The sequence below is a fragment of the Danio rerio genome, chromosome 24 (genome assembly GCF_052040795.2).
Source record: "Danio rerio strain M-AB ecotype USA chromosome 24, GRCz13ab, whole genome shotgun sequence".
In the NCBI taxonomy this organism is placed as follows: domain Eukaryota; kingdom Metazoa; phylum Chordata; class Actinopteri; order Cypriniformes; family Danionidae; genus Danio; species Danio rerio.
In genome coordinates, this window is record NC_141044.1 from 12,209,966 (window position 1) to 12,236,038 (window position 26,073).

The window sequence follows — 26,073 nt, forward strand, 5'->3', positions numbered from 1 at the left end:
TAGCTGGTCTCAGCTAGTTACAGATGTAAGAGCAATTCCTGTTTTCATAGTTAAAGTTCAGTTTAGTTCAGTTTAAAGTTCACTGCTGAAAGTCCAAACACTGAAAGAGCAAATCCACGTATGCACAACTTCACAAATCCCAAACCAAGCAAGCCAGTGGCAAGGAAAAAACTTCACTAATTGACAAAAGTGAAGGAAGATAAAACATACTCAGTTGGACACGATAATTTCTCCTCTGGCCAAACTTCGTGTGCAGAGCTGCAGTCTAGGCGGCAGAGACTGGAGAACTCTCGACGTCCATCATGGAGAAACTGCAGCTCTGAGTAGGTAACCGGCGGAGTTCAGGCAAGCCCACAGGGTAAATGCGAAAACTCTTCTGTCAGTGGGGTCTTTCAGGAATCAGTCTAATGCTCTCCACTCATCTATGACTACTACAGCATAAGCTCAGGATATGGCCCAAGTCCAGGATTATGGAGACCTAAGGAAAAGGATGAACAAACTAAAATAAGCATAGATGCCACCTCTGGTTGCCCTACTTAATGTAGCCTAACAATCCTTTAGAGCATTTGGATTTCAAAAGTACAATTGTGTTTTATATGTATGCTAATACAAAGACACGTTGTCACAGTCAGAGACGTGGGGACCCAAATGCAAGTAAAAAGAGTTTATTATTAACACAGAGATGAATGAAGCAGGTGGTAAGTAGGTGAGTGGCATGAAATCAAATTCATCAATGCACATGGTATATAGCTGGAACAGTTTCAGTGCAGCTTTCAACAGAGAGGATCAAGAGTTCAACGAAGCCATTAACAGAGAGGATCAATAGTTCAACTAAGTCGTCAACAGGGAGGATCAAAAATTCAACAGCAAAAAATATCCAGCTCACTCACCACCAGCGAATGACACGAGGAGAGCCTGACAAGACATTGAGAACCGTGAAGACAACGAACTGACAAAGTGAGACAGGAACGCTGAACATTTATAGGCACAGTAATGCACTACACCTGTGGTGCGCTGATTATCAGCTGAGCGGTGCAAAGCAACGGCATGCTGGTGACAGTGATCATGTGACCGCCCAGCTGATGACAGGTAAACAACAACAACTGACAGACACGTGACTCCCATACAAACACAGAGACAAGCGCACACATACATAGTCATACACGCACAGCGGATACAGATAAACAATCACACTTACGCAGACGCATCATAGAAGAGCAGATAGATCCACAACCGTGACACACTTGTCTTTAATCTAGATTTAAACTAGATTTAAACTGACTGAGTATGTCTGCCTCCTGAACTGTTATGGGAAGCCCTCCAGATTTTAGTTCCTTTACAAAACCAGATTCTGTGGAGACAGGTGAGTAGAAGAATTTTAATAAAGACATGTGGAATGTCGGGTAAATTTTGTATTCTGAAGGTAGGTGAAGACGGTACATTGTCAGAAAAAAGACAAAAAAACACACAGACAGGAGAAAGTGATGGTGTTTAACCTACATGGACATCTGTAGTCGAATTATTTGCCAAATTATTAAATGGTGGACTTTAACTGCAGTTTGGCTCTTTCTTTCAGGGAATTCATTCATGCCCCTCGCGACAAACAAGATATTTGATTCGAGGAACTGCTCTAAGCGTGTATTTTTCATGCAATGTTTGATAACGCACGGCAAATGAGAGAAAAAAAAACCTCACCATTTCCCGGAAACTTAGATGCACACGGCAGGTAGCGTCTAAAAGCCGCGAGTGTTATTCCGGTCACAAAATGCGGCGAAAACCCTACACAAGGTTAAAGTTTGGTTGTGGTGCTAACATGTTTACACTCGGTGCCATAGTTAACTTAGTTCGATACGAACAAACTGAATAAACAAAGAGCACTGGTCGCTCACTTACCAAATCTGTAGAGACAGGACAATCACCAGCCCTTAGAGCCGCATCTTTATAAAGATAAAACTACAAGAGAATCCGGATCTCAGCATTTGCAGATGAGAACAGCTCTCAGGTAAACAATAATCCTCCTTAGACACGTAAGTTATTGTTGTCGAGCGTCGAGTACACTGTTTATCCACACGTGACTCCAGCTGAGATCTCACAGAGAGAAAATGAAAACGAAACTTAACTGCAGCAAACAATAAAAGCAACACTTCACGCTTGTTTTGCCAACACAAGGTGGTGTGTCTGCCGTCTAAACACTGTGACAGTAATAAATATTTATGAAGTTGCACAATAGAGCGAGCTGATTGGTTTGAACCAAGCCTTACTCATGCATTAATGCATCACACTGTAAGACGTAATTAGACACACTCTGGCACAGACGTCCAGTCTGCACGCTGGAATACAACGCTATTATGTCATGACCGTGACGCAGCTTCAAAAATTCGTTTCAAACCGGAAGTACGAATTTGCTTGAAATAACGCAAAAACAACCAATTTACACTTTTTAGTGAAATATAGGTGTCCTAATAGTGTTTTTAGCAGTGTGGGACACAAATACGACTGTCAACAGCTCAAAAAATGTGTTTTGGTGTTTCGTGACCCTTTAAGGTTAAAATTCCTGTTTATCCAGTATCGGATGTCAGAAGCACTTCAACTTACCATGCAAAGGGTACCCAAAAAAGTGGTATGGTACAGTTCGCTTTTAGGTACCTGTTGACAGGGGAAACTACCATAAAAGTGCACCGAACCGAACCGCATCGTACCATACCACTCAGTGGAAACGGGCCATTTGTACCCCAAGGAACAAAATTGTGTACACTGTAGGTACAAAAATGTATTGTAATAATGTTCGTTTTGTGGGAAGAAGAAGGCAGGGTCGGCGATATCAGGTAAGCACAAACTTTTATTTACAATGCTGTGTGTGTGTATGTGCATGTCGAGTCTGCAAGTGGAAAGGCTCTCCTCTCTCTCGGCTTCTCCTTCTCCTCCCCTTATGAAGGTGTCTCTCTGGCCCAATCACTATATATATATATATATATATATATATATATATATATATATATATATATATATATATATATATATATATATATATATATATATTATACAGTTTAAGTCAGAATTATTAGCTCCCCTGTTTATTTTTTCCCCTAATTTCTGTTTAATGGAGGGAAGATTGTTTCAGCACATTTCTAAGCATAATAGTTTTAGTAACTCATTTCTAATAACTTTGTTATTTTATCTTTGCCATGATGACAGTAAATAATATTTGACTTGATATTTTTCAAGACACTTCTATACAGCTTTAAGTGACATTTAAAGGCTTAACTAGGTTAATAAGGTGAACTAGGCAGGTTAGGGTAATTAGGCAAGTTATTGTATAACGATGGTTTGTTCTGTAGACTATCAAAAAAAATTGCTTAAAGGGGCAAATAATTGTGTCCCAAAAATGGTTTTTAAATAATTAATAACTGCTTTTATTCTAGCCGAAATAAAACAAATAAGACTTTCTCAAGAAGAAAAAATATTATCAGACACTGTAAAAATTTCCTTGCTCTGTTAAACATCATTTGGGAAATATTTAAAAAAGGGAAAAAAAATCAAAAGGGGGTTAATAATTCTGACTTCAACTGTATATATATATATATATATATATATATATATATATATATATATATATATACACAACATTTATGGTTAGGGTTGTAAGGATTATTTTTAATCCCCCTTTTATGTTGGCAAAAACATAAGTTTACTTCAGATATTTCTTTCAAAACAGAATATTCTGTGCCGCATAAAAGCCTTCTTCTCACTTGTTATAATGACAATGAAAGCCAAGCTTTTGGCCTATGCTGTACCAAAAAAAAAAAAAAATCTTCCAGGTGATGACAATTAAATATTACGATTATAACATTGTGTTAGTGGCCAGTGGGGTGGAACATTGTCATTGGTCAGAATTAACCACGTGATGAAGACGGCCTAATATTGTATTTAATGCGATGTTCTTCCTGTAAACTGTACATATAACTATATATATATATATATATATATATATAAATATATATATTGCTGCAAATTACTGTAAATTGATTGTACTCTATATTAACTGCAAAACTGATAAGACTGATTAAATAAAAGACAAATTAACTAAATGTATGTGCTATTGTTTCATTAGTATTTTAATTTAATATTTTTCTTGATATGATATTTATTATAATGTAATTTTGTTCAGATTATAATATATACTATAAATACTAACTATACTATAGTGATCTGCATTAAACCACCTGAACAAATCAGTCCTCTCTCTCTCTCTCTCTCTCTCGATTTGATCAAACATGTAAATGAGGCCGATTAACAGTCCAGTGGACCCTAGCAACAGCCTAGGAACCACTCAGAACATATAGCAACTACCTAGGAATGCCTTAGCAACCGCCTAGCAACCACTTATCAAACGCTGTTCTTCCTGCCAACTGCCTTTGAGTCCCCGGCGCAGTCACGTTGGCTTTCTCAAGCCAACATCAAAGTTCGTCAACGAACTTTAGGTTCTAGTTATATATGATGTGGTGCGAATAAAAAGCTGCTCAAACAATTAAAAAATGTTTAACATTCTTCAACATTTGCTTTAGCCTGGCTGAGCTTACTTCAGAGATTCCCGCCTGGTTCAGACTAACCATATAACATTACTGTATATAATCTTGTGGTAAAATAATCTATATGTTATGCAGTATGTTTGTAAATTTATAAAGATTATGTAGGTTACAGTTAAACAAAAATATACAAGCAAAGCGGACAATTTAAGTGCATGTCCTAATAAACAAATACCATCAAATTAAAAAGATAAACTACGCTGTAAAAAATGATATTTTTAACTTAGTCAACGAGTTCTAATAAAGTAGTTTAAACATATAAAATAGTTTTTTTTTTTTAATTAGTTTCCTTTCTAAAAGTCTACCGATGGTGATATTAGATGTTTACTAAGCAAGATATCCCTCTGTTGTGAGGACGGGCATGGCTGTCACTTGACCATAAGGTAATATCAATTAAGATGACTGAAAGCCTAAAATCGCACATTTAGTTTATACAGCAAAGCAGACTCTTCCTGTTATGAACATTATTAAATACAGAATAACTTGTTTCAGATATTAATTTTTTCTTTGAGTTTTCACTATTGGTTTTCTACTTGCGGTTAAGTGTGCCAAGTAGGAATGATATCAGCACTCGACGAGTCAACGAAACTCGTTTACGTGCATGGCGAGTTCACCCGCAACCTAACTCAAACCAATTTTAACCCAGTGTTAGAAAATCCAATGTATAAGGATAATGGAGGATAAAATCCTAACTGAACCTAGGGTTCCCTCTATGAAAACATGAAATTCAGCACTACAGTGATTATTGATGAACAGGTTGAGGTAAAAGCAGTGCTTGACATTGTCAATGGCTTATACTGTGTGTCTTTCCACAAATGCTGACTAATGGTGTTGTCTTGCCTTCCAACTGATGGTGTTTTGGTGGATGTGGAGATGACAGAACAGGGCCAGGGTAATAATCTTATTCTTGGCAGTAATCTCTTTAAACATTTTATCCATCAGATGAGAAATTCTATAGAGTTATTAATAAGAGTGTCTGAACATGTTTGTGATCACACTGAACAAAACAAGTTGCTTGATCTTCTAACCATTGTAGCAATGGCCTTATGGCTGATTTTGTAGTACAGATTATAAAAGCAGTGCCACTCAAACCCATGATAAAAACGTAGTCAGGGGCAGACTGCAAATGAGCCATGACATCTCAGTTGGCAGTACTGCTATTTGAGAATGGTCCGTGCTTCTGAGAAAATAGTTACTTTAAAAAAAGAAAGTCCACACTTGGAGATACTTTCCCTTGCTTGGCGTTGATTTTGACTGTTCTGATTTTCCTGATGGTTCCTCATTTGATCTTTAACTACACATTCCAAAACAACTGAAGTGTTAACCAACAGACAGGATGAGATTCAATTCAATTAATCTTTCTATCATTTCTATAGCACTTTTACAATGTGTATAATGGCAAAGCAGCTTACCATAAAAGTTCTAAAATTGAAATTGTGTCGGTTCTGTTTTCAGAGTTAAAGTTTAATTTAGTTCAGTTCAGTGTGGTTTAATTTTTACATCTGAAAGTCCAAACACTGAAAAGCAAATCCATCGATGTGCAGCTCCACAAGTCCCAAACCAAGCAAGCCATTGACGACAGTGGCGAGGAACTAAACTTAACCAATTAACGAAAATGAAGAAAAAAAAAAACTTTGCGAGAAACCAGGATCAGTTGGGCATGACCATTTTTTCTTTGGCCAAACTTCCTGGGCAGAGCTGCAGTCTACAGTAGGTGCTGGAGGGTGGAGAAACTGCATGTGTGTAAGTAGGTAACCAGCAGGTGTACAGGCTGGCCCACGGGATCAATGCGGAGACTTGTCAATGCGGAGATGAGTGTAAAAGAAGTTCTAAGCTTACAAACCGGGTCTGGAGTAAATGATTGGACGTGGAGTCCTGCAATGTGTTTAATTACTGCAAGACAAAACTTGTTAACTCATTTCTCTGTATCGTTTTATTTTTTCCAGGCAAAAGTTGGACTGTGGAAAGGCTGCATTTGTTTAGCACAGTCTCTACAGAGTCGTGACAAGCTCTTTCATTTGCCATATCGTTGCCTTGCTCCAAATGAGTATGGTAGGCTTCATCAAGCTTTGGATGAGATGAAAAAATGTGATATCATGTGAAAATTTTGTAGCAAGTTCACCTCTTGTCTAAGGCTGGACAAAGTCAGGACTTGAGAGTATGTATTTCACTGGATATCTTTCATTGTATTAAAGTTAGTTTAATCAAAGAATCTGCATCATACATATTTTTCCACCATGGACCGAACAATTGGATTGTACAATGTAGAATATTGTAAATGTAACTAGAAATATATAGCGCTTACCTTGCCCTTTGGTTTATAAAAGTTTAATCAATTACTGTATGGTCAGTGTATTAGTTAAACAACTTTCATGTAAAGTAAAGTGAAGTGACGTGTGGCCAAGTATTCAATTCAATTTAATTCAATTCAATTCAATTCAATTCAATTCAATTCAATTCAGCTTTATTTGTATAGCGCATTTACAATGTATATTGTGTCAAAGCAGCTTCACATGAATGGTCATAGTAACTGGATCAGGGTAGTTCAGTTTTTAGTGTCTAAGTTCAGTTCAGTTTAGCTCAGTTCAGTGTGGTTTGAAATCATTACTGAGAGTGAAGTAAAAAAACCTTGAGAGAACCAGACTCAGTTCGGCACAACCATTTTAATTTCTCCGCTGGCCAAAAGTCTTTTGCAGAGCTGCAGGCTGGAAGCTGGTCTCAGCGAAGACTCATCTGTCCCTGGAGCGTCACTGGAATCAGTCTCATGCTCTCCACTCCGCCTTGACCAACAGTGCAGCAGCAGCTCAGGATACAGCCTGGTCCCGGATATGGACACCTTGGGATCATCTCGTCGCCGGTCTTGGATCCAATCAGTGACTCCGCATAATCTGAGGACCTCGGGATCAGTATCCCCAGGTGGAAATGGAGAATAAAGAGAATAATTAGCGTAGCAGCTGTTCATAGTGTATATAAACAAGATGTAGAAACGTGTGGAAACCCGTTAAGTGATACATTGTGTATGCTTTACTAAACAGATAGGTCTTTAATCTAGTTTTGAACTGAGAGAGTGTGTCTGAGCCTCGGACATTATCAGGAAGGCTATTCCAGAGTTTAGGACCCATAAAAGAGAAGGCTCGACCTCCTTTACTCGACTTTGCTATTCTAGGTACTAGTATGGTGACCCATACTCAGAATTTGTTCTCTGCATTTAACCAATTCAATAGCACACACAGCGCTGAACACACTAACACCTATCTGCTTCTCCCACTGTTGAGCCAGAGCAAGCCAGGGCTTTCACCGTGCCAGGCTGGGCCAATAGCCTGGGAGCTTGAGCAGGGAGGCCGAATTTCCACTGTCGGGCCAATAGCTTGCAGCGAAACATGAAAACCCCACCCCTGAACCTAATCAAATGTCACAAAACCCAGCCAGTTAAGTTGGGAGAAGAAAGTCAAATCAGAATCACACAGATAAAAAGCATCATCACAAAATGATCACTGAAGCAAACTAATTACACATTACTGTACAGCACTAAATTATATGTCTATACACATATGTATTTTCATTAATTATATTCGGTTTGCTGGTGTTGGGTTGCAGTTGGGAGAATAAAACATATGGTGGAATAGTTAGTGGTTCAATCCACTGTTGCGACCCCTGATAAATAAGAAACTAAGTCAAAGGAAAACAAATATGATATGAATATGAAAAAATATTAGTTTACTCACCAACTTTTATTGCCATCCTGCATCTAGTGGTCTTGCCACCAACAGAGGGGCAATGACAAAGCGCATCACCCATAAAACAAAACCCACAAGATTTTTACCTAAGAGAATAATTTAAGAGTGTTGCATCTAATCCCTTAATCGGTTATTGGTTAAGGGAAACTGTTAAGGATTTCAGGACATAAGAGCAGGTTTGTCTTAAAAAAAAAAAAAAAAAGTAAAAAAAAAAAGTTGTGCTCGCATCACAGCAGCTTATATTCACAACAAACACATCAGAATATATATATATATATATATATATATATATATATATATATATATATATATATATATATATATATATATATATATATATATTTTTTTTTTTTTTTTTTTTAATCATACAAATGATAAATGTACTGTTAAATATTTTAGAATGTCATATCTACAATTTCCATTTCTCCTCAAAGGAAAAAAAAAAAAATTTAAATATTAAATTATAGGCTACCCTTAAATTTTCTACATTTAATTTTACCATGTCAATAAGCAAACATTTGTTTGAGGACATGAAACATTTTTTACATGCAGTTTTTCCGAATCCATTTTGAAATCAGTGCAGGACTGGATGATAGAAAAGAAGTGCTGATGGTTTCACTTATATAGGCTACAAATATAGGCTTTCTTAATGGAATTACCAAAGAACTCTCTGTTTTGCACAATTTGATTAATATTAACATCTAATTAGACAAATGCGTTATTTGTAATATTTAAAAGCAATTTTTAGAAAATAAATAAAAATGTTTTCATCCTAGAATGAAAGCTCAAAATGGCTTAAAAATGTAATTTATTTGTATTATATAGACTTAAATTTATATAGCTTTTCTTTGTTTTATATTGACTCATTTATTTATTATTGTATCCGATTTTTGTCATTTTTTATTTTATTATTTTTTTTTTTAGACTAAAAGTTAGAATATTTTATCTAAAATGTGGCACTAATGTTTTGGGCCAATAGTGTCAAGATTTATGTCATTCTATTATATTCATGTTTTGTATGATCTCCAAAAAATAAATAAATAAATAAAAATAAATAAATTCATTAGCCACAGCATCATGCCTTTTCCCACCATTTCATGCATGTTGCTCAAACACACTCTTTAAACATGACAAAAATTCTCGACAACTGATAGTACTGGCTGTTGTGTTTTAATGTAATAGGCTATAAGGCACACCACTTGAGTCTGACTGAAGTGTGTAAAAATTTTGTGCATTATTGAAACTAAATCATCAAGTGGAATGAAATAAAACTTATATTAAAACAACTTTAAGGAATATTTATGCAACACTTAAATCAATTTGATGCACATGAAAATCTACACCTGACCAGTAGCTATGATTTTAATTTTTTAAATTGTACTTGTGCTACTTGTGAAAATGGCAGCATACCATCTTGCTTTCACCTTGTCCCACAGCCCCAGCTGGCTTGCTTTGGCCCAAAGTATTTGGCAGGTCGACAAAGGTTGGCCGTTGGTCCAAGAAAGCCCAGATGAAGCCCCGGAAGTGACTGTGGAAACGTGACTGTCCCTGGCTTGCACTGGCATGCTGGCTTTAGGTACGACAGTGGAAACGCGGCTACTGTGAATACACATGAGCAGTTGTGACTTCAAAGATTTGCTCAAAGGACTCAAAGGAAGTCCTTTTATTAGTGCTGTTATTCACCACTCCCACCTACAATCCCTAATGTTTGGCTGGAATTTAAACCTGCAACATTTGGATCACAAATCCAACTCTCTGTTTATTAGGCCATGACTGCCTCAATGTGAATGATGCTGACTATACGCAGGGATCAGATTTTCATCAGTCGATTAAGTTATTTGAATGACGTCCTGATGTTTGCATGACTGGAAATAGTGTTTAAGTGATTAAAGACTCGTAACCTCAAACTTTTTTCCAGTAGTAGTCATGGTTATCATGGTTATCATATCTCAGGCGAGTCACGTGGGTACTCACTTCTGTGGAAACCTTCTGCTGGGACCTTTCTGCTGAGATTTTGGTGGGTAGATGGTTTTTAACTTTGGGTCAAGTCGGCCCCCATGGGTTTTATGGCAAAAGTTTGAGCGCAAGATTTCCTTTGTCTTTGGACCGATGAGGGTCCTACCAAAACATACAGATGGACTTTAATTTAAAGCATAAGAATGTAAGCCATATAAGTTAATTTCATGCACTATGCAGCATATATTGTAAAATGGCAGAAGAAACGTAATGGTACTAAACACAACGCTTTTAAGATTACATAAACATAATTTACCCATTCTTACTCAATCTAATGCTTCAAAAAGGTTAAAAATACTAGGCGTATAGGTTATATGAGGAAGTAAACAAATTACACAAGTTATGTGTTATTCAGAGCAGGAATTTTGGGTTCCAAATGCCCTTTTTAATATCGTGGAATGTCTGTGTGTAGGCCAAATGTAAGGTTTCCCTCCTTTTTTTCCCTTATCTGGCCGTGCTTCCTTGAAGCGCAAACAGAAAGGGCTGAAGCAATCTGCTAAGTGTCCTGTTAGAATAAAGGTGTCACCCAGGGATTCTTACAGCAGACTCCCTGGCACTGTAACTGACCTGTAGACTGAACCCAGACCTTTTTAGAAGTAAAAAATTTAATTTTACCTCCGGACTGTACGTTACAACAACTAGGATATTTCCACAGTATTTTCTATATTAAGTATATGTAAATCAGGCCAGTAGCAAGACTATTGAAAGTGGTGGTTCTTTTTTCCTTAAAAAGTGGACCTTTTTGTTGTTATTCACCTTATTTTCTATTAAATTGTGAATTCAAATACTGCATTTAGTGACATTTCGAGAGGAGTCTGGCTGCAGACTTAGTGCAGTGCAATCTGAGCTGCATACAATGCTTTTTAATGTGCTCACCTAACTCCACCCCTAACCCTACCCATCACAGCTAACATAGTAATGATGTAACATAATGATGCTATGATCCACCATCCTGCTGGACAAAATTCCATTAACACATATTCTTTTCAAAGCAAAAATGGATGCTTGTAAACATACATGGTTGCTAAACTAGCACCATTCAAAGTTTAATTTTAAGTATGTTCCTGGACATGGTTTTAAGCTGGGCGATTTCCTTTTTTGAGGAATCCTTACAATTACAGAATAAGCAAAAACTAGATTAAATATTACATGTTATGTTAATATGGATTGGATCTAAGTAGGCCTTCCTTTTAATATTGTTTACTGATTATGCCTTTTAAAAAGCACCTACGGTAAAACATATACTTTTCAAGCTGTTTGGACAGAACTGTGTGTAGCTATAGTGTATAGACCTTTATATTTGGGTGATATAAACACACCCAGTCCTTTTTTCAATTTAACAACAAAAAAACAAGTGGAACAATAGAAGCAGTTTTGAGACCTACCGCAACTTGACATAGGAGTGCGTTTCTACCGGCCACCAATATTGATTGATTGGTGCTCATTAACAAATCCCCAGTTTGTTGTTTCACATCCGCCATTTTCAGTGTGTGAGTCAGAGAGATGTCACCAAAGAAACACCCTTGCTCTATTTTTGGATGTAAGGCTCATTGGGCTCAAGAGCCTTCATTGTCTTCCTGCGAATAAGCAACAGAGATTTTACATATAGCGGTCATTTGATCTGAACACGCAGTGAATGCAACGTATCGAGATTCGACCATTAAAAACAGCTGATCCACAGAGTCTTTCAGCACTCTCTCTAATAGCACTCGATTGATCTCGGCTGGCGGATCAACCACATAATTGCTCTAATCGGCGACATTGTTTGTAACTTTAGGTAGGCTTACAAAAATTTCTACTTTTCATTGCATCTTCCTTAAACTTCAGTCGTTTGCATTTCCTGCGATTCGTACATGTATGGGTGAATGCTGATCCTCTCACTTAGGTTGGTTCATTCTGTCTGCTTGTCAATTGCCATACACAAAGCAGGGGAGCTCTTGGCTCCGCCCCCTTGTTAAGTTGGGTGGGAAGTCAAAACAATTTTTTATGTGAAGCAACACACACCTAAAACAATGACCTGTGTACATGCCCCCAAAATGACACTTTTTGACCCATTATAATAAAAAAATCTGAATTTAAACTAGGTGCCCTTCAATGTCATGTACAACATAGCAAAAGTTGTTTAGCAAATATGAATGGTGTACTCATAACATGATAAAAAAACATCAACACACATTGGCAACAAGATAATCATGTAATTTAAATGTTTTTTATTTTTTTTATTAAAACCATACAAACAATTGTTGTAATCTTATATAAAAAGCATTAAGAGTTGTTCCCAGTTTAAAAGTGCTAGGCACCATGACTCTATTTTAATTTCTTTGTTTAAATGTAGAACAAAACACAGATATTCCTGCTTTAGATATTTAGGAAGATATTTTTTTTTCTAATTCTGACTTCAGATGCAAACTATTCCGACTACAGTGTACCGAATTAATATGTATTTACAAGCTTGAAGAAATCAAACAACAACAGAAACAACAATGTTTACGTCACATTTCTCAATGCCCAACCAAAGCATGAAGTCATAGGAATCCTCCCTTTTTGTTTTTCTATAATTTGTGTAAAAAAGGAATACGGCAGTGATTCTTTTGTATGGACAGGCATAAATAAGGCACATACCTTAGGCGTAAACCTTCTGATCGTGTCCTATTGGAATGGGTCACACCACTTTTGTGATTAAAATAAAAGACACTGTAATACGACTGCAGAAATAACTGTACAAAAACATTACTTAATTGCTGGAGTACATCTTTAAAAAAACTGTACATAGACATTGCAGATTGTTTTAATACTGCTTTAAACTCTTTTTGCTCTTGATGTGCCATTGTTTATATAAATGTGAAATTTGCTTATGTAATCATAAATGTGTAGACAGAAGACAAGTTGATCTAAAAAGTCAAGGTATACATGACATCTTACTATATATTTACTGCACTGCTGTGACAAAAACAGCACACTATCGACTTTTACAAAATAACAAATAAAATTACTGACATATTCAGATAAATTTAAACATGAATTTGTACTTTAAACAACACCTTTTGATCCCAAATTCCAAATCCTCTGTGCAATAAGCAATATATTGAACTTTACTAAAATGACCACAGATGTTTTTTTTCTTGACATTTGTCACATAAAGTACTGTTTAACATTGACCCCAGTCATTAACAGTTATATAAAAAATGTGTAAAATGTAAATTATTATGGTAAACAAAGAAAGAATATTTACAAAGTTGTAGCAACATAGTTAAGATACAGATCAGTTCTAGATGATTTGTTGATCACGTTACAAAATGTTTCTCTTTCTAGCGATGGTGTGAAAATTTGGCCAAAACAAGATTTGTTAAAACTTAAATCACCACAACATTGGTAAACATGACATTTTTTCCTGTAAAAATATTCAACCCTCTCTTAACTTGTTGACAGTCATATCTGTGCATATTTACATCTTTTTTGCAGTTTGCAAAGCACTCTAAAATAAAGGTACACAATATGAGTTAACCTACTCATTTTAGTGAATACTATGCACAATTTAGCATTTAAGAAAAATGCCATGCACTTCTATCAACAGTGCAACAGAACTTAATAAGAGCAAAATCAACACTGAAAACTATGAGGCAAAAAGATTGGTGCCTCTTTCATCCTCTAGGTGCCTTCATGATCATCCTCTAAGAAGATGTAACCCCCCCCCCATCAAAATAGAGTTTATAGCAACTCTTTTATCAACACTGCCTGTTAAACAGTGTTCATAAGGCTTTTTTTCTCATACCACAACTTTGCATGCAAAAGTATTTTAAATTTGTGTTAAGTGTATTTTTTTTTTTTTTTTTTTGGTGGGGGAGTTCACAAACTATTGGATGATTGCCAGAAATTTACTCTCTTCTGCGAGGGTGGTGAGGAGGGAGTTCATGTCACTAATAGCCATGTTGTTAGTGCCTGGATCCACACTGTGAAATGCAAAGGAATCATGAGAATTACTGAGTCGAGAGGAAGACACTACACTGCCCTGATCATAACTATCACCACCAATGGAACAAATTCCTAAACCAACTTTTTCAGCTGGGCTTCTTTCTACTTTGCTAGTCACCTGACCAACCCCAGATGACAGAAGAACTTTGGAAGTTCTTTCTTTCTCTGCCATCAATGATTCCATTAGACATGACTGTACTATGGCGTGAGAGAGCTTGGACTCTTCTGGGTCAAAACACTTATCAATAAACACAGGCTTTTGTTGCTGAATTGTTGAGCAAGAGTTGATTTGAAGGTGATTAACTTGATCAAGCTTCACAACGGAAACCTGATTTGAAGGGGAACAACTTGTGCCTAGTCTATTCAAGCTTTGTGGATGGCATGATTGTACATTATGGCTGTTAATATCCTGCCTAGTGGAGTAGGAAGTGTTGACAGCTGGCTGAGGCCGGTAAGCCAAGAGTAAGCTGCAGTTACCTGGTCTTTGCAAAAAGAGATTGCTGCTATCTTGATTTGTAATTTGATTTTGTTGGGGATAAGATTGGGATACAACTGTATGCTGGGAACATTTTTGATGAATGGGGGCCGAAAAGATATGAGAGAAGTCTGGTCGACCAAAGTTGCTGTGTTTGGATTCCAGTTGGAAGGTTGAGGAAGACTCAGTCTTAATGCCTGTTTTCATCCTGGACTTCTCTTGGGCTGGTTTTGCTACTTGTAGATGCTGCTCTGAATTTCTGCACCCATAGCTTATACCTCCCATGTGTTGAAGAGCTGAGTGCTGATCAATAAAATCTATAGGCTGCTGTTGTACAACCATGTTTCCAAATCGACCAAAGGCGTTGCTTACTGAGCCACTCTGGTCTGACCATCTGCCACACCTCTGAAACGGCTGCCTTGGAATAGTAACATCAGCACTAGCAGAGCTCACTTCATTCGACTGGATAGGCATCAGATCTATACGAGTGTCTTCTTGCTCTACCCCCTCTTGCTGCTGCTGTGGACTGAGGAAGTTTTGGTCATCTGCAGGATTGAAAATAGGCCTATGGTTGTCTTGGATAATTATTGATTCCTGATCTTGGGAATGGAGATACTGCATGAAATCAGACTGGATGTTTTCATTGACACGTAACAAAAGACCATCCTGGTTCATGAAAATGTTCTCAAGTGCTGATTGCTCCATGATGCTAGGAGGACAAGGGGAGTGCAGACCACTCTGAAAGCTATCTACATGACAGGTTGAATTCTGTAGGTTCAGACTGTGATCTTCTCTGTTTGAGTAACCATAACTAGCAGGATTGGGTGATGAAGTCATATTGTTTAAACTACTGAAATGTCGTACTTGTGGCAAGCCATAAGAACTAAGATTTTGTTTGTGATGTGTAGGATCACTAGCTCTTCGATCATTTTTCCCTGGACCACCACCAAAGTATGTTCCCTTTCGTTGATACACGGCTTGACTGTCATGCGAGTTGTGTGCACCATCACTACAGCGACGTGACCTGACCAGTGGTGGTAGTGTAAGCTGGCCAGTGTCCTTTCTGTCTTCCTTTAAAGCAAAGTGAGTCTTTAGGTTTATATGCCCCATACTGGGCAAGGGTGTGGGAGGAGGTCCACCTGTTGCTGCTGCATACTTGGCCTTTAGGCTATAGTGTTGAGCTGGAGTGAGGTTCAGATCCCCTCTTGATCCCATACCACTGCCCTTGAAAACTCCACTTCCACCAAACACCACTGCACTTGAACTTCCTCCATCATACTGGCTGGCTTCACTGGAGCGTCGAGAGGCATCAGTGGAAATAGGGTCATAAGAATCAGTTGCACTGAGATTATGGATATGTCGATGGGGGCTGTACTCTGACAGTGAAGCCTGGCTAGAACAGCGACTGGAAAAGCAGGGGGAGATGCCAGATGAGCGACGGCTGCTGCTCAGGTAAGCTGAGCTAGTGTTGCTGCCACTACTGTCCCGTCGTTCATGCAGCAAACTCAGAATTGTCAGCTCTGTGTTGGACGGCTCAGGGCATGGAGGCACCCTCACAGAAGTACTCCTCCCAAGGCATTGACCTGATAATACAGATGTAAAATGTAATACCTCGTCAGATGATGTTTGTTACTTTTTAATACTTTTTAATGTCCTTAATTTTGGCTAACTTCATTTACTACCTTTTACAACCCCACAGACACTCTGAAAATAAACTTCTGTCATCATGTCTTTAAACTATGCATTACTGAAAGAACAGATGTAACATTGTGAAAATTACTTCAATGTGACTTCTTTAAAATAAAAATACAGGTTTGAAATGAGATGAAGATGATGACAGTTTTTTATTTTTTTGGATAACACGTTTAAAAGATTATAAAAATGCTTGTGGGTCTGCAATTCAATTAGTAAAGTCTGATATGTTGACAGAGCTCAGAAAATAAGACTTACCCTTTCCTGTGAGGGCAGGCATGGCCTGGCCTTTAGGGGGCGGTGTTGGAGGCAGGAATCCTAGCCTAGGCACAGCTCCATTCACCTGCCTTAACCTCTCCATCTTAACATGCTCCATCCAGCGTAGGGGCCGTCCAACACTTCGATGAGTCTGCAAAACTATTGTTGCCGCAGAGGATGTTGCTGTGGATACTGTAGAGTCCATAATGGGGGCATCCTCCTTCTCTCCTTCTCTGTTCTCCTCATCCTCCTCTTCATTTTCCATGTCCTCAAGCATTGCCACCTCCCCCGCAAGCCCAATACTGTTCACAGTAAGCTGGACTCCCTGGCTGACATGGGGGCCGTTGATGGACTGGTCACTGCTGCATGAAGACTGACTGCCAGGGCTTGACTGAGACGTCTAAGAAAGAATTAGAGAATTTATATACTTTGACAATTGTTACATTTCTGAAAAGTTTAACAGGTAAATCTATTTAAAGATTGTTTATTACATTCTAAATGAGAAGAGGTCTGCCCCTGGAGTCCCATGCTGCATCCTAATATTTCTACTTGCACTACGCCCAAATGTAGCAATGTTTTTTGTGAATCAAAAGTACACAACTATTGTTTATGTAAAATAATAGATAGTGCAAGCTTTGGGAATTAAAACAATGTCATAACTGTGCTCTGTTACATTCTGTTACTTTTAACCAGGCAGTCAATAATTCTTTTGTAGTTAACCGCCTCAAATACATACTCCACTTTATTTTTAATCCATTTACATTAAAATAATTCTTCCTACCAAACTTATAGGTAAACAGGTAGTTTAATGTTGCTAAATTAACTAAGCACCTAATTTTAATATCAAGTTAGAAATAATATATTTAAATGTAAAACGTTTTTATTGTATATTGTTGCCTAAATGTTGCTGGCAAAATCAGTATTAGAAAAAGGAAGTAAATACAGTTTGAGGGTTAATTTTGGAAGCAAAATAATAATCTGCCGAATGAAATTCTTCACGACCAATCACAATCATTTCTGTTGAGCACCGGTGAAGACTATGGCAAATCAACATGTGCTCATCAGTGCTTATACGTTAGTGGGAAATTGATGGTTTTTATAAATTTCAGTGCCGAAATTCAGTATCGTGACAAGTCTAATATAGTGAAAGAATCAGTTCATTAACTTGAGTTTGACAAATGGCATCTAAAACATGTGTTTGGGAAAGAAAACGTTTGATAACTGGTGACTAGCTAAAAATGAGGTCTGATATCCCTTTTTATTTTCACTATCCATTCAGAATGTACCTTTGTGTCACTCTGAAGGCAATGAAAGGATACATTTGTATTGCTTTCTCTTCGCTGATAAGGTATACAGCCAGGTACACAACATTCCTGTGTGACTCAGGCGATACTTCTGGGTTTGTTCCCATCGCAGCCTAATTTTGCTTTTTTAATGGAGGCCGCGTGAAATCAGTCTATAAAATCCATGTTAATCAATTAGCAATAAAACTGAAGTCCCAAGGAAGACAGACACCCCTTCCATGATGGGTATCCACTTCTATCGTGAAGTGATTTTGACTTGCAAATGAAGTGCGAATGAATCAAGTAAACTCAAAATGTTTTATGCATCTAATTATGTGCAACTCTCATAAGACAGTGATTTAACAGTTATTATAATCTTTACCATAAACATCAATGTTTATATCTAATCTATAAACTATTATCCTAGTACTTCTGTGTTATTTTATTGTTTGTAACTTTGAATTTATAAAATATCTTTCTCAATCAAATTCAGACTTGAATGTCATGCTTATAAGGATTAATGAACATGCAAACCATCATCATTTTGCATCGATGGTAGAATTGAGGTCCCGATCTTTTAATAATTAATTGAGCACATACAGTGAATGCATTAATGCAGGATAAACAAGTAGTGACAGAAAACACTTATAATTATAATTATTACGGAATGATAGGGTATATTCTACATATTATATTACTAAAGCACAACAGCAGCTTGTTTACATTCATTGGATATAATCAGGGCCGGAGTGGGACTCCTTTTCAGCCCTGGAGTTTCAAGCCTTTGACCGGCCCACCTCAGTTCACGACTGACTATATTAAAATAAGATCATTTCCAATTCAGTTTCTAATTACACTATCAAGCCTTTTTAAAGAAAACAGCTGCTTTAGAACTTCAAATGTTCAACAACCTTACAGTTTTATATGTCTTAACAATAAAAATGAAAAAAAAAAAAGTTAATCACTGGTGAGGATCGAACACAGGTCGGCGGCTTGATAACGCAACGTGCTGACACCTAGACCACAATGATACTGCAGTGCTTGCATTGCGGGAATGATAATTCATCATTCTGCAGGCTACATTCTGCTCATGAGGCTGCGAGACAATAAATAAGAAGAGCGGAGCTGCGGCAAAATAATGGATAAAAAGAGTGAGGCTATGGTCAAATAATTAAATAAATTAAAAAAATGCGACTGCTGCTTTCTCCGTTCGCCATGCTGAAAAGAAACAGTCTGCGCAAATGAAGCGCAAAGTTGGTGTCATTGACTACAGCTCTCATCTGATTGGCTGAAAGGTACGAGTTACCCTGCCCCTGTCAGGAAAGTCTCAAAAATACATACACATGTATCCAGGGGGAGTCGTTTGCACATTCTCATTCAGGATAAACTCGCAAGTTTTAAACATTCAAAACTTTTTGTACACTCTTATACATTTGCAAATGGTGTTTGCATTTGTGAAACGTATTTTATGAAAATGTATAATTATTTTGAGCACATGAAAATTTTTTGTGAATATAAATAAATATTTTACGCACATGAATTTGATTTTATGCACGTGAATTGGCTACGCATGTGTACATCGTGTCTTTTGCGAGAATTTCTTTTGAGACTAAACTGATTCCATAGTTTAAAACTACTTTATACTGCTTTGGTTTTAAAAAGATTTTGGTCACTATAAAAATAATAATAAACTTTTAAAAATAAAGGTTCCAGAAAAGTTTTTATTGTATTGTTTTGTATTTCTTTGAGTGATGCCATGGAAGAACCCTTTGGGGATCTCCAAACAACATCTTACTATTTTTAGCATAAAGAAATTAAATAAATAAACAATAATAATAATAAAAAGTTCCTACACAGAACCAATTATACCAATGAAAAATTACTAGAGGTACTTGATCATGCATTTTGATAAAATGTAATACTCATGTGACCATATGAAATATCATTGTGACAACAAAACGTATGGATGTTAAATGTTCTATACAAAACCAGTGAAACAAAGAAGCTTTGTTTTTAAAACTGTACAAAGCCAAGTACACATACAATTACTAGACATAGCTTGCAATCTGATATAATACTTTTTTTTCATACAAGTTGATATGATACTCAATTTACTATATGAACAGTATTATGACAACAAACAAACAAACAAACAAACAAACAAACAAACAAACAAACAAACAAACAATAAATAAACCAACCAACGGGCTTGACTCTCTTGGGCTTGACTATATATATATATATATATATATATATATATATATATATATATATATATATATATATATATATATATATATATATACACATTTATATACATATATATACACATATATATATATACACAACCATAAATCAGAAAATGTTGGGACAGTATGGAAAATGCAAGTAAAAAAGAAATTTATGTTTACTTGTATTTCATTGCAGACAATATGAACACAAAATATTACTGTTTCGTCTGGTTAACTTTCCTGACTAACCTTTTCTGTCATTCATATCTGCAACACATTACAAATTGGGATATTTCACCTTCAACAATGAATAACATAATTAAAAGATTCAAGGAATCTGGAGTAATGGAGTGTGACCTGGGCTCAGAGAGATCTAAGACGGACCATCACACAGTGGAAACATCTAATGTGGTCAGATGAATCAGTATTTGAGGTTTTTATTTTTTATGTATTTATTTTTTTGGTAGAAATGGATGTCATGTGCTCTGGACAAAAGAAGAAAAGGATCATCCAGACTGTTACCAGCCACAAGTCCAAAGGCCAGGGTTTGTCATAGTATGGGGTGTCAGTGCCCTTGGCAAAGGTAACTTGCACTTCTGTGTAAAGGACAAGGGCGCAAGCCTTAGCTGAACAACTGTGATCTCCGATCCCTTAGGTGGCACTGAATAATTTATCACATACAGTATAAGTGATATTACTGCATGGGCTCAGGACTATTTTGGCAAATCTTTTTCAAATGCCACAATATGTAGTTACAACCACAAACGGCAGTTAAAACTGTACTGTGCCAAAAGGAAACCCTTTGTTAACACGGTCAAAAAGAACGATCAACTTCCCTGGGCTCGGAGGCATCTAAGATGGACCATCACACAGTGGAAACGTATAATGTGGTCAGATGAATCAGTATTTCAGTTTTTTTTTTTTTTTTTTTTTTTTGGTAGAAATGGATGTTGCGTGCTCTGGACCAAAGAAGAAAAGGTTCATCCAGACTGTTACCAACCACAAGTCCAAAAGCCAGGGTCTGTCATGGTATGGGGTGTCAGTGCCCTTGGCAAAGGTAACTTGCTCTTCTGTGATGGCACCATTAATGCTGACAAGTACATCGAGATTTTGAAGCACAATCCACTCTTCTTTTCCAGGGACGCCCGTGCATGTATTTCAACAAGACAATGTAAAACCACATTCTGCAAATATTACAAAGTTTTGGCTGCGGAGGAAAAAGATACAGGTACTTGACTGGCCTACTTGCAGTCTCAACCTGTCTCCAATAGAGAATGTGTGGTTCATTCTGAAGATCAAAATCCAAGAAAAATGGGACAAAATTTGACCAGAAACACTATCACTTGGTGTCTTTGGTCCCTAAGCATCTTTAAGTGTTGTGAAAAGGGACAAAAACAATACAACATGGTAAATGCTTTTCTGTTCCAACTGTTTTTGAAATGTGTTGCAAGAAATAAAATTATGTATTTAGAATATGTATTTAATTTAAATAAAAAAATAAAAAAAATCAAGAGAATCTTTGATGTATTGTCTGCAATGAAATGCATGTCAACGCAAATTTAGAAATAATTTTTTTTATTTTTTATTTTTTTTTAGAATCATACTGTCCCAACTTTTTCTGATTTGAAATACATATTCATGGTCAAAATGATTTGCCTTCTTGGTAACTATGAGCAAAGAAAGTTGGGAAAAATCTAACCACACACTGTCATGTACCGTCATATAAAAATGAAAACCTGACCATGCGTAAAACTTCTGGAAGTCTTATAATAGACCAAGGTTGTATGTTCCATATCATCAAAGATCTACAACAAAGACGGACACAAAAATGGGTCACTAAAAAAAAAAGTAAGGTTCTGCCATGGCCATTTGAGTCCCTGAACTGAATCCTATGGAAAATTAGTGGGTCAACTAAAGGGGAAAGAGCACCAACATGGGTCAGAGAAGCTGAATGATCTGGAAAGATTCTGTAAGGAAAAAGTCTGCAGGAAACGATTTAGAACTGTTATCTGGGCAAATGAGGGATGAAAAAGATGTATCAAATAAAAGAGTGCCAACAATGTTCACCAACATGATTTGGAGAAAAAAAAAACGTTATTTCATAATAATTTTTCCTTCCCCAGTTTTATTAATTTTTATTTCAATGGAAGATTAATGTATAAAAGAAAAGGTAAAACATTACAAAGTCTAAACATTAAATTTGCTCATATTTATCAAGAATGTCAACATTTTTGACCACAACTAAAAGTAATTACCAGCAGCATAATTATTAATATAAGACATGGTTGACCAATGACTGAATGAATAGCTCAAGCAATGATACAGACTTGAAAACATAACAAGTGAAATGAAAAATAAAAAAAAAGCAGACCTAAAAAAAAAAAATCACCATTCTCACCTGATCACCCACTGTCCTTAGTAAGAGAGGACATGTAATGCGTGGCAGTGGAAAAAAGATATTCAGTTATTTATTTGAACATGGCAAAATGTCAACCTGCCAAACATCACTTGAGACATATTTTTAAAATAATAAAAAATTCACAGGAGGGCTAATAATTTCGCCTTCAACTGTTTGTGTGTATATGTAAAGTTGAAGTTAGAATTATTATCCCTTTTGTTAAATTTTAATTCATTTATATTTTTCCCTAATTTCTGTTTAAGGGAAAGAAGATACTTTCCAACACATTTTTAAATATATTAGTTTTGAAGATTGATTTCTAATAACTGATTTATTTTATCTGTGCCTTGATGAAAGTACATAATATTTTACTAGATTTTTTAAAAAAGATTTGTTTTTTAGTTAACTAGTCAAGTTAGGGTAATTAGGCAAGTCATTGTTTTTTTTTGAGACAATCTGGAAAAAATGCTTAAAGGGGTTAATAACATTGAACTTTCAACGGTATTTAAAAACTAAATCTGCTTTTTTTTCTAAGCAAAATAAAACAAATTTCTCCAGAAGAAAAAAAAATTTAATTCTGGAACTGTCCTTGCTCTGTTAAATATCATTTGGGAAATACTTGAAAAAATAAAAAAGTAGAGCTAATAATTTTCAATTTAAATACTTTAAATATAAAATGTTATTTATTTTTGATTTTTGATATGAAAGGAGGCTTACCATGGGCTTTTCTGTTTTGATTGACTTGACTTGCAGACATTCATCCTGTTTTGAGGTAGCATGGGTATACTCCTTTTGGTCAGTGGTTGCTCCAGGTTCTCGTGGCTGAGGTGGGGGTCGTGGGTATGTCTCCCCACGTTGTTTTTTGGTGACATGGGCTTCAGGACCATGTACAGTTTTAACATGTTTCCTTAAGGAGCTTGGGTCAGTGTACCGTTTAGTGCAACCAGGAATTTTACACACATAGGGTTTCTGAGAGAAATAAAAAAAAGAGCATTTGCATATAATAGAAATAAATGTTTACTAATGCATTTTATACATTTCTGTGGAGTGCAATGTAGCTGTAATATAAAAGGTCAGCAAAAATTCAAAGAGTGAACCGATAAAAGCAGTCTCACACATGATGCAAAACACATGCCATGTCAACTTACACATTTTTTCATTGTTGACAATGCTTGCAAGATAAATATGTAACATAACTTTCCAAAACAACAACAACAAAAATAAACCCCAATATTTAATGCAATGCATTTTCACGATCACACTTTATTTTGATGGTATGTTTGTTGAATTTAAGTCACATTGCATCTACGTGCCAACTAATTCTCATTACATTATAAGTAGACTGTTGGGGTTACAGTTAGTGTAAGTTGACATGTTGTCACCTTAGAATTATAAGGTTCTCTCTGACATTTTTTGTCAAAATAAGTTATTGACATATTCTTATTAAATTGACTTTTTGAACTTAATGTAACTTATTTACATTACGGGATGTTTTTTATAAGTAGTTTACATTTTAGAACTTTTTATTTAAAAAACAAATGTTACACAGATACTGTTTGCTATAGAATGCAAAAACTTTAAAGCTTGTTATCTCAATCATTCAGAACACAGATAGAACCTTATAATTCAAAGGTGATGATGTACTTGCAAAGTTTCTTATAGTCAGTTAAATGTCTATTGAAGGAGTAGTATCAACAGATATTAAGCAAACAGTCTACTAATACTCAAATGGCCATCAAAATAAAGTGTTACCATTTTTTTCTAGATCTACAATTTAAGAACCTTTTTAAGACTCCCCAAGTTCAGTACCATGAAATTTAAAGACTAAAGCTGTGGACACACACAAGTTTGACAATGCAAAAGTCTGTCGAATGGTGCTGTAAAAAGGAGTGGGATAAAACTTCCTTTAAAAGCTCTGCATTCATTAAATTTTTTTTCAGCTTAGTCCCTTTAATAATCTTGAGTTGCCACAGCGGAATGAGCTGAAAACTTATACAGCATATGTTTTACACAGCGGATGCACTTTCAGCTACAACCCATCACTGGGAAACATCCAAACACACTCATTCACACTCATACAATTTGGCCAATTTTAGCGTACAAAATTCACCTATAGCACATGTCTTTAGACTTGTGGGGGAAACCGTAGCACATGCAAACACGGGGAAAACATGCAAACTCCACACAGAAATGTCAACTGACTCAGCCAAGGCTCAAACCAGCGACCTTCTTGTTGTGAGGTGATTGTGCTACCCAGTGCGCCACTGTGACACCCCTTTTAAAGCTCTTAATTTTACATATTTGTACAGAGGGGTCGAGTTTTGATCTTCTATTGGTCTCACACAATCACAAGATGTGAAATCACAGGTCAGAGTTCACTATGCTTGAACATAGGAAACTTGTGGCATTAGCTTGTGTTTCTACTGAATTCACATGTGAATGACTAGAAGTCTATGGAGCAAAAAGTGAGGTGTGTTACATATTGCTAGACTTTTGATGTGTCTGTAGCAGCTCATAAACTACACAGAATGTAATAAATATTTTATTATTATTTGAATGAAATGTTCATACTGAAATAATTCTCAAAACAATAAAATCTTGAGCCCATAATGTAATAATGTTTTCATTGTAATAAAATTTTAAAATAATGTAATAGTTTGTGTGTGTGTGTGTGTGTGTGTGTGTGTGTATGAGAAATTATATTGTGAAATACTGTGGCAATGTATACAGTAATTTCATCATAGTTAATGTAATTCCTGCACATAATACAAATTGATGTTTATAATTATTTTCAGTTTATGCTCTTTGAGTTAATACATTTACATCTGTTAAAGTTGTCTGGAAAATGCATGAGCAAAAGAAATAAATAAGTAGTACTGTATGTTCATCAGCTTGAAGCATAGCTAAATTACTACCTCGCTACTGACAAATATCAGACTCAAAGCTACATTATTAATAAGGTCCAAGGTAGTGAACAAAATGGTTCTGAGATTGACTCAGTGATGTATTTGTTTGTATGAAAGTCACTTGTTGTATGCAAATAAATTAGCAAAGTAAATTTCTGCTAAAGATGAACTAAACCCTGACACTGTCAGACACTGTGATGCTACAGTGTTTATTGTGAGAAATTGTAGTGTTTTCCCAAACAAAATTCAGAGCATTTAAAACATAATAATAATAGCATCTTAAAGGTAGAATTAACGTCACGATTAAACCTTGTTCTCTGAAGGAGGAAATTGAGAAGAGTGGCAACACTATGCAGATTTGAGTTACGAGACCAATCCATCTGGCTTTGTATGAAAATGGGCCAGTAAAACTGACTAGTGGAATCTACATTCTTTATATGGGCAACTTAGCAGGTCTTCACTTTTTAGCTGGACAAGTTATGACTAAACAAGTTTTCCCTTCCCTTAGCCACCTTAGGC

At 36.2% G+C, this 26,073-nt stretch overlaps 1 protein-coding gene across 2 annotated transcripts in view; it reads right to left on the minus strand.

Moving 5' to 3' along the window:
* Nucleotides 1-12,526: 12,526 nt before the first annotated feature.
* gli3 (GLI family zinc finger 3) overlaps nt 12,527-26,073 on the minus strand; it is a 340,422-nt gene continuing 326,875 nt past the window's right edge. The window contains exons 14-16 of one of the 2 annotated variants that reach the window (XM_087308354.1): nt 23,366-23,617; nt 16,737-17,136; nt 12,527-16,369 (exon numbers count right to left, since the gene is read on the minus strand). In XM_087308354.1, coding sequence (XP_087164480.1) covers nt 14,193-16,369; nt 16,737-17,136; nt 23,366-23,617 — 2,829 coding nt within the window. In that variant the 3' untranslated portion in view covers nt 12,527-14,192. 2 annotated transcript variants of the gene reach the window in all.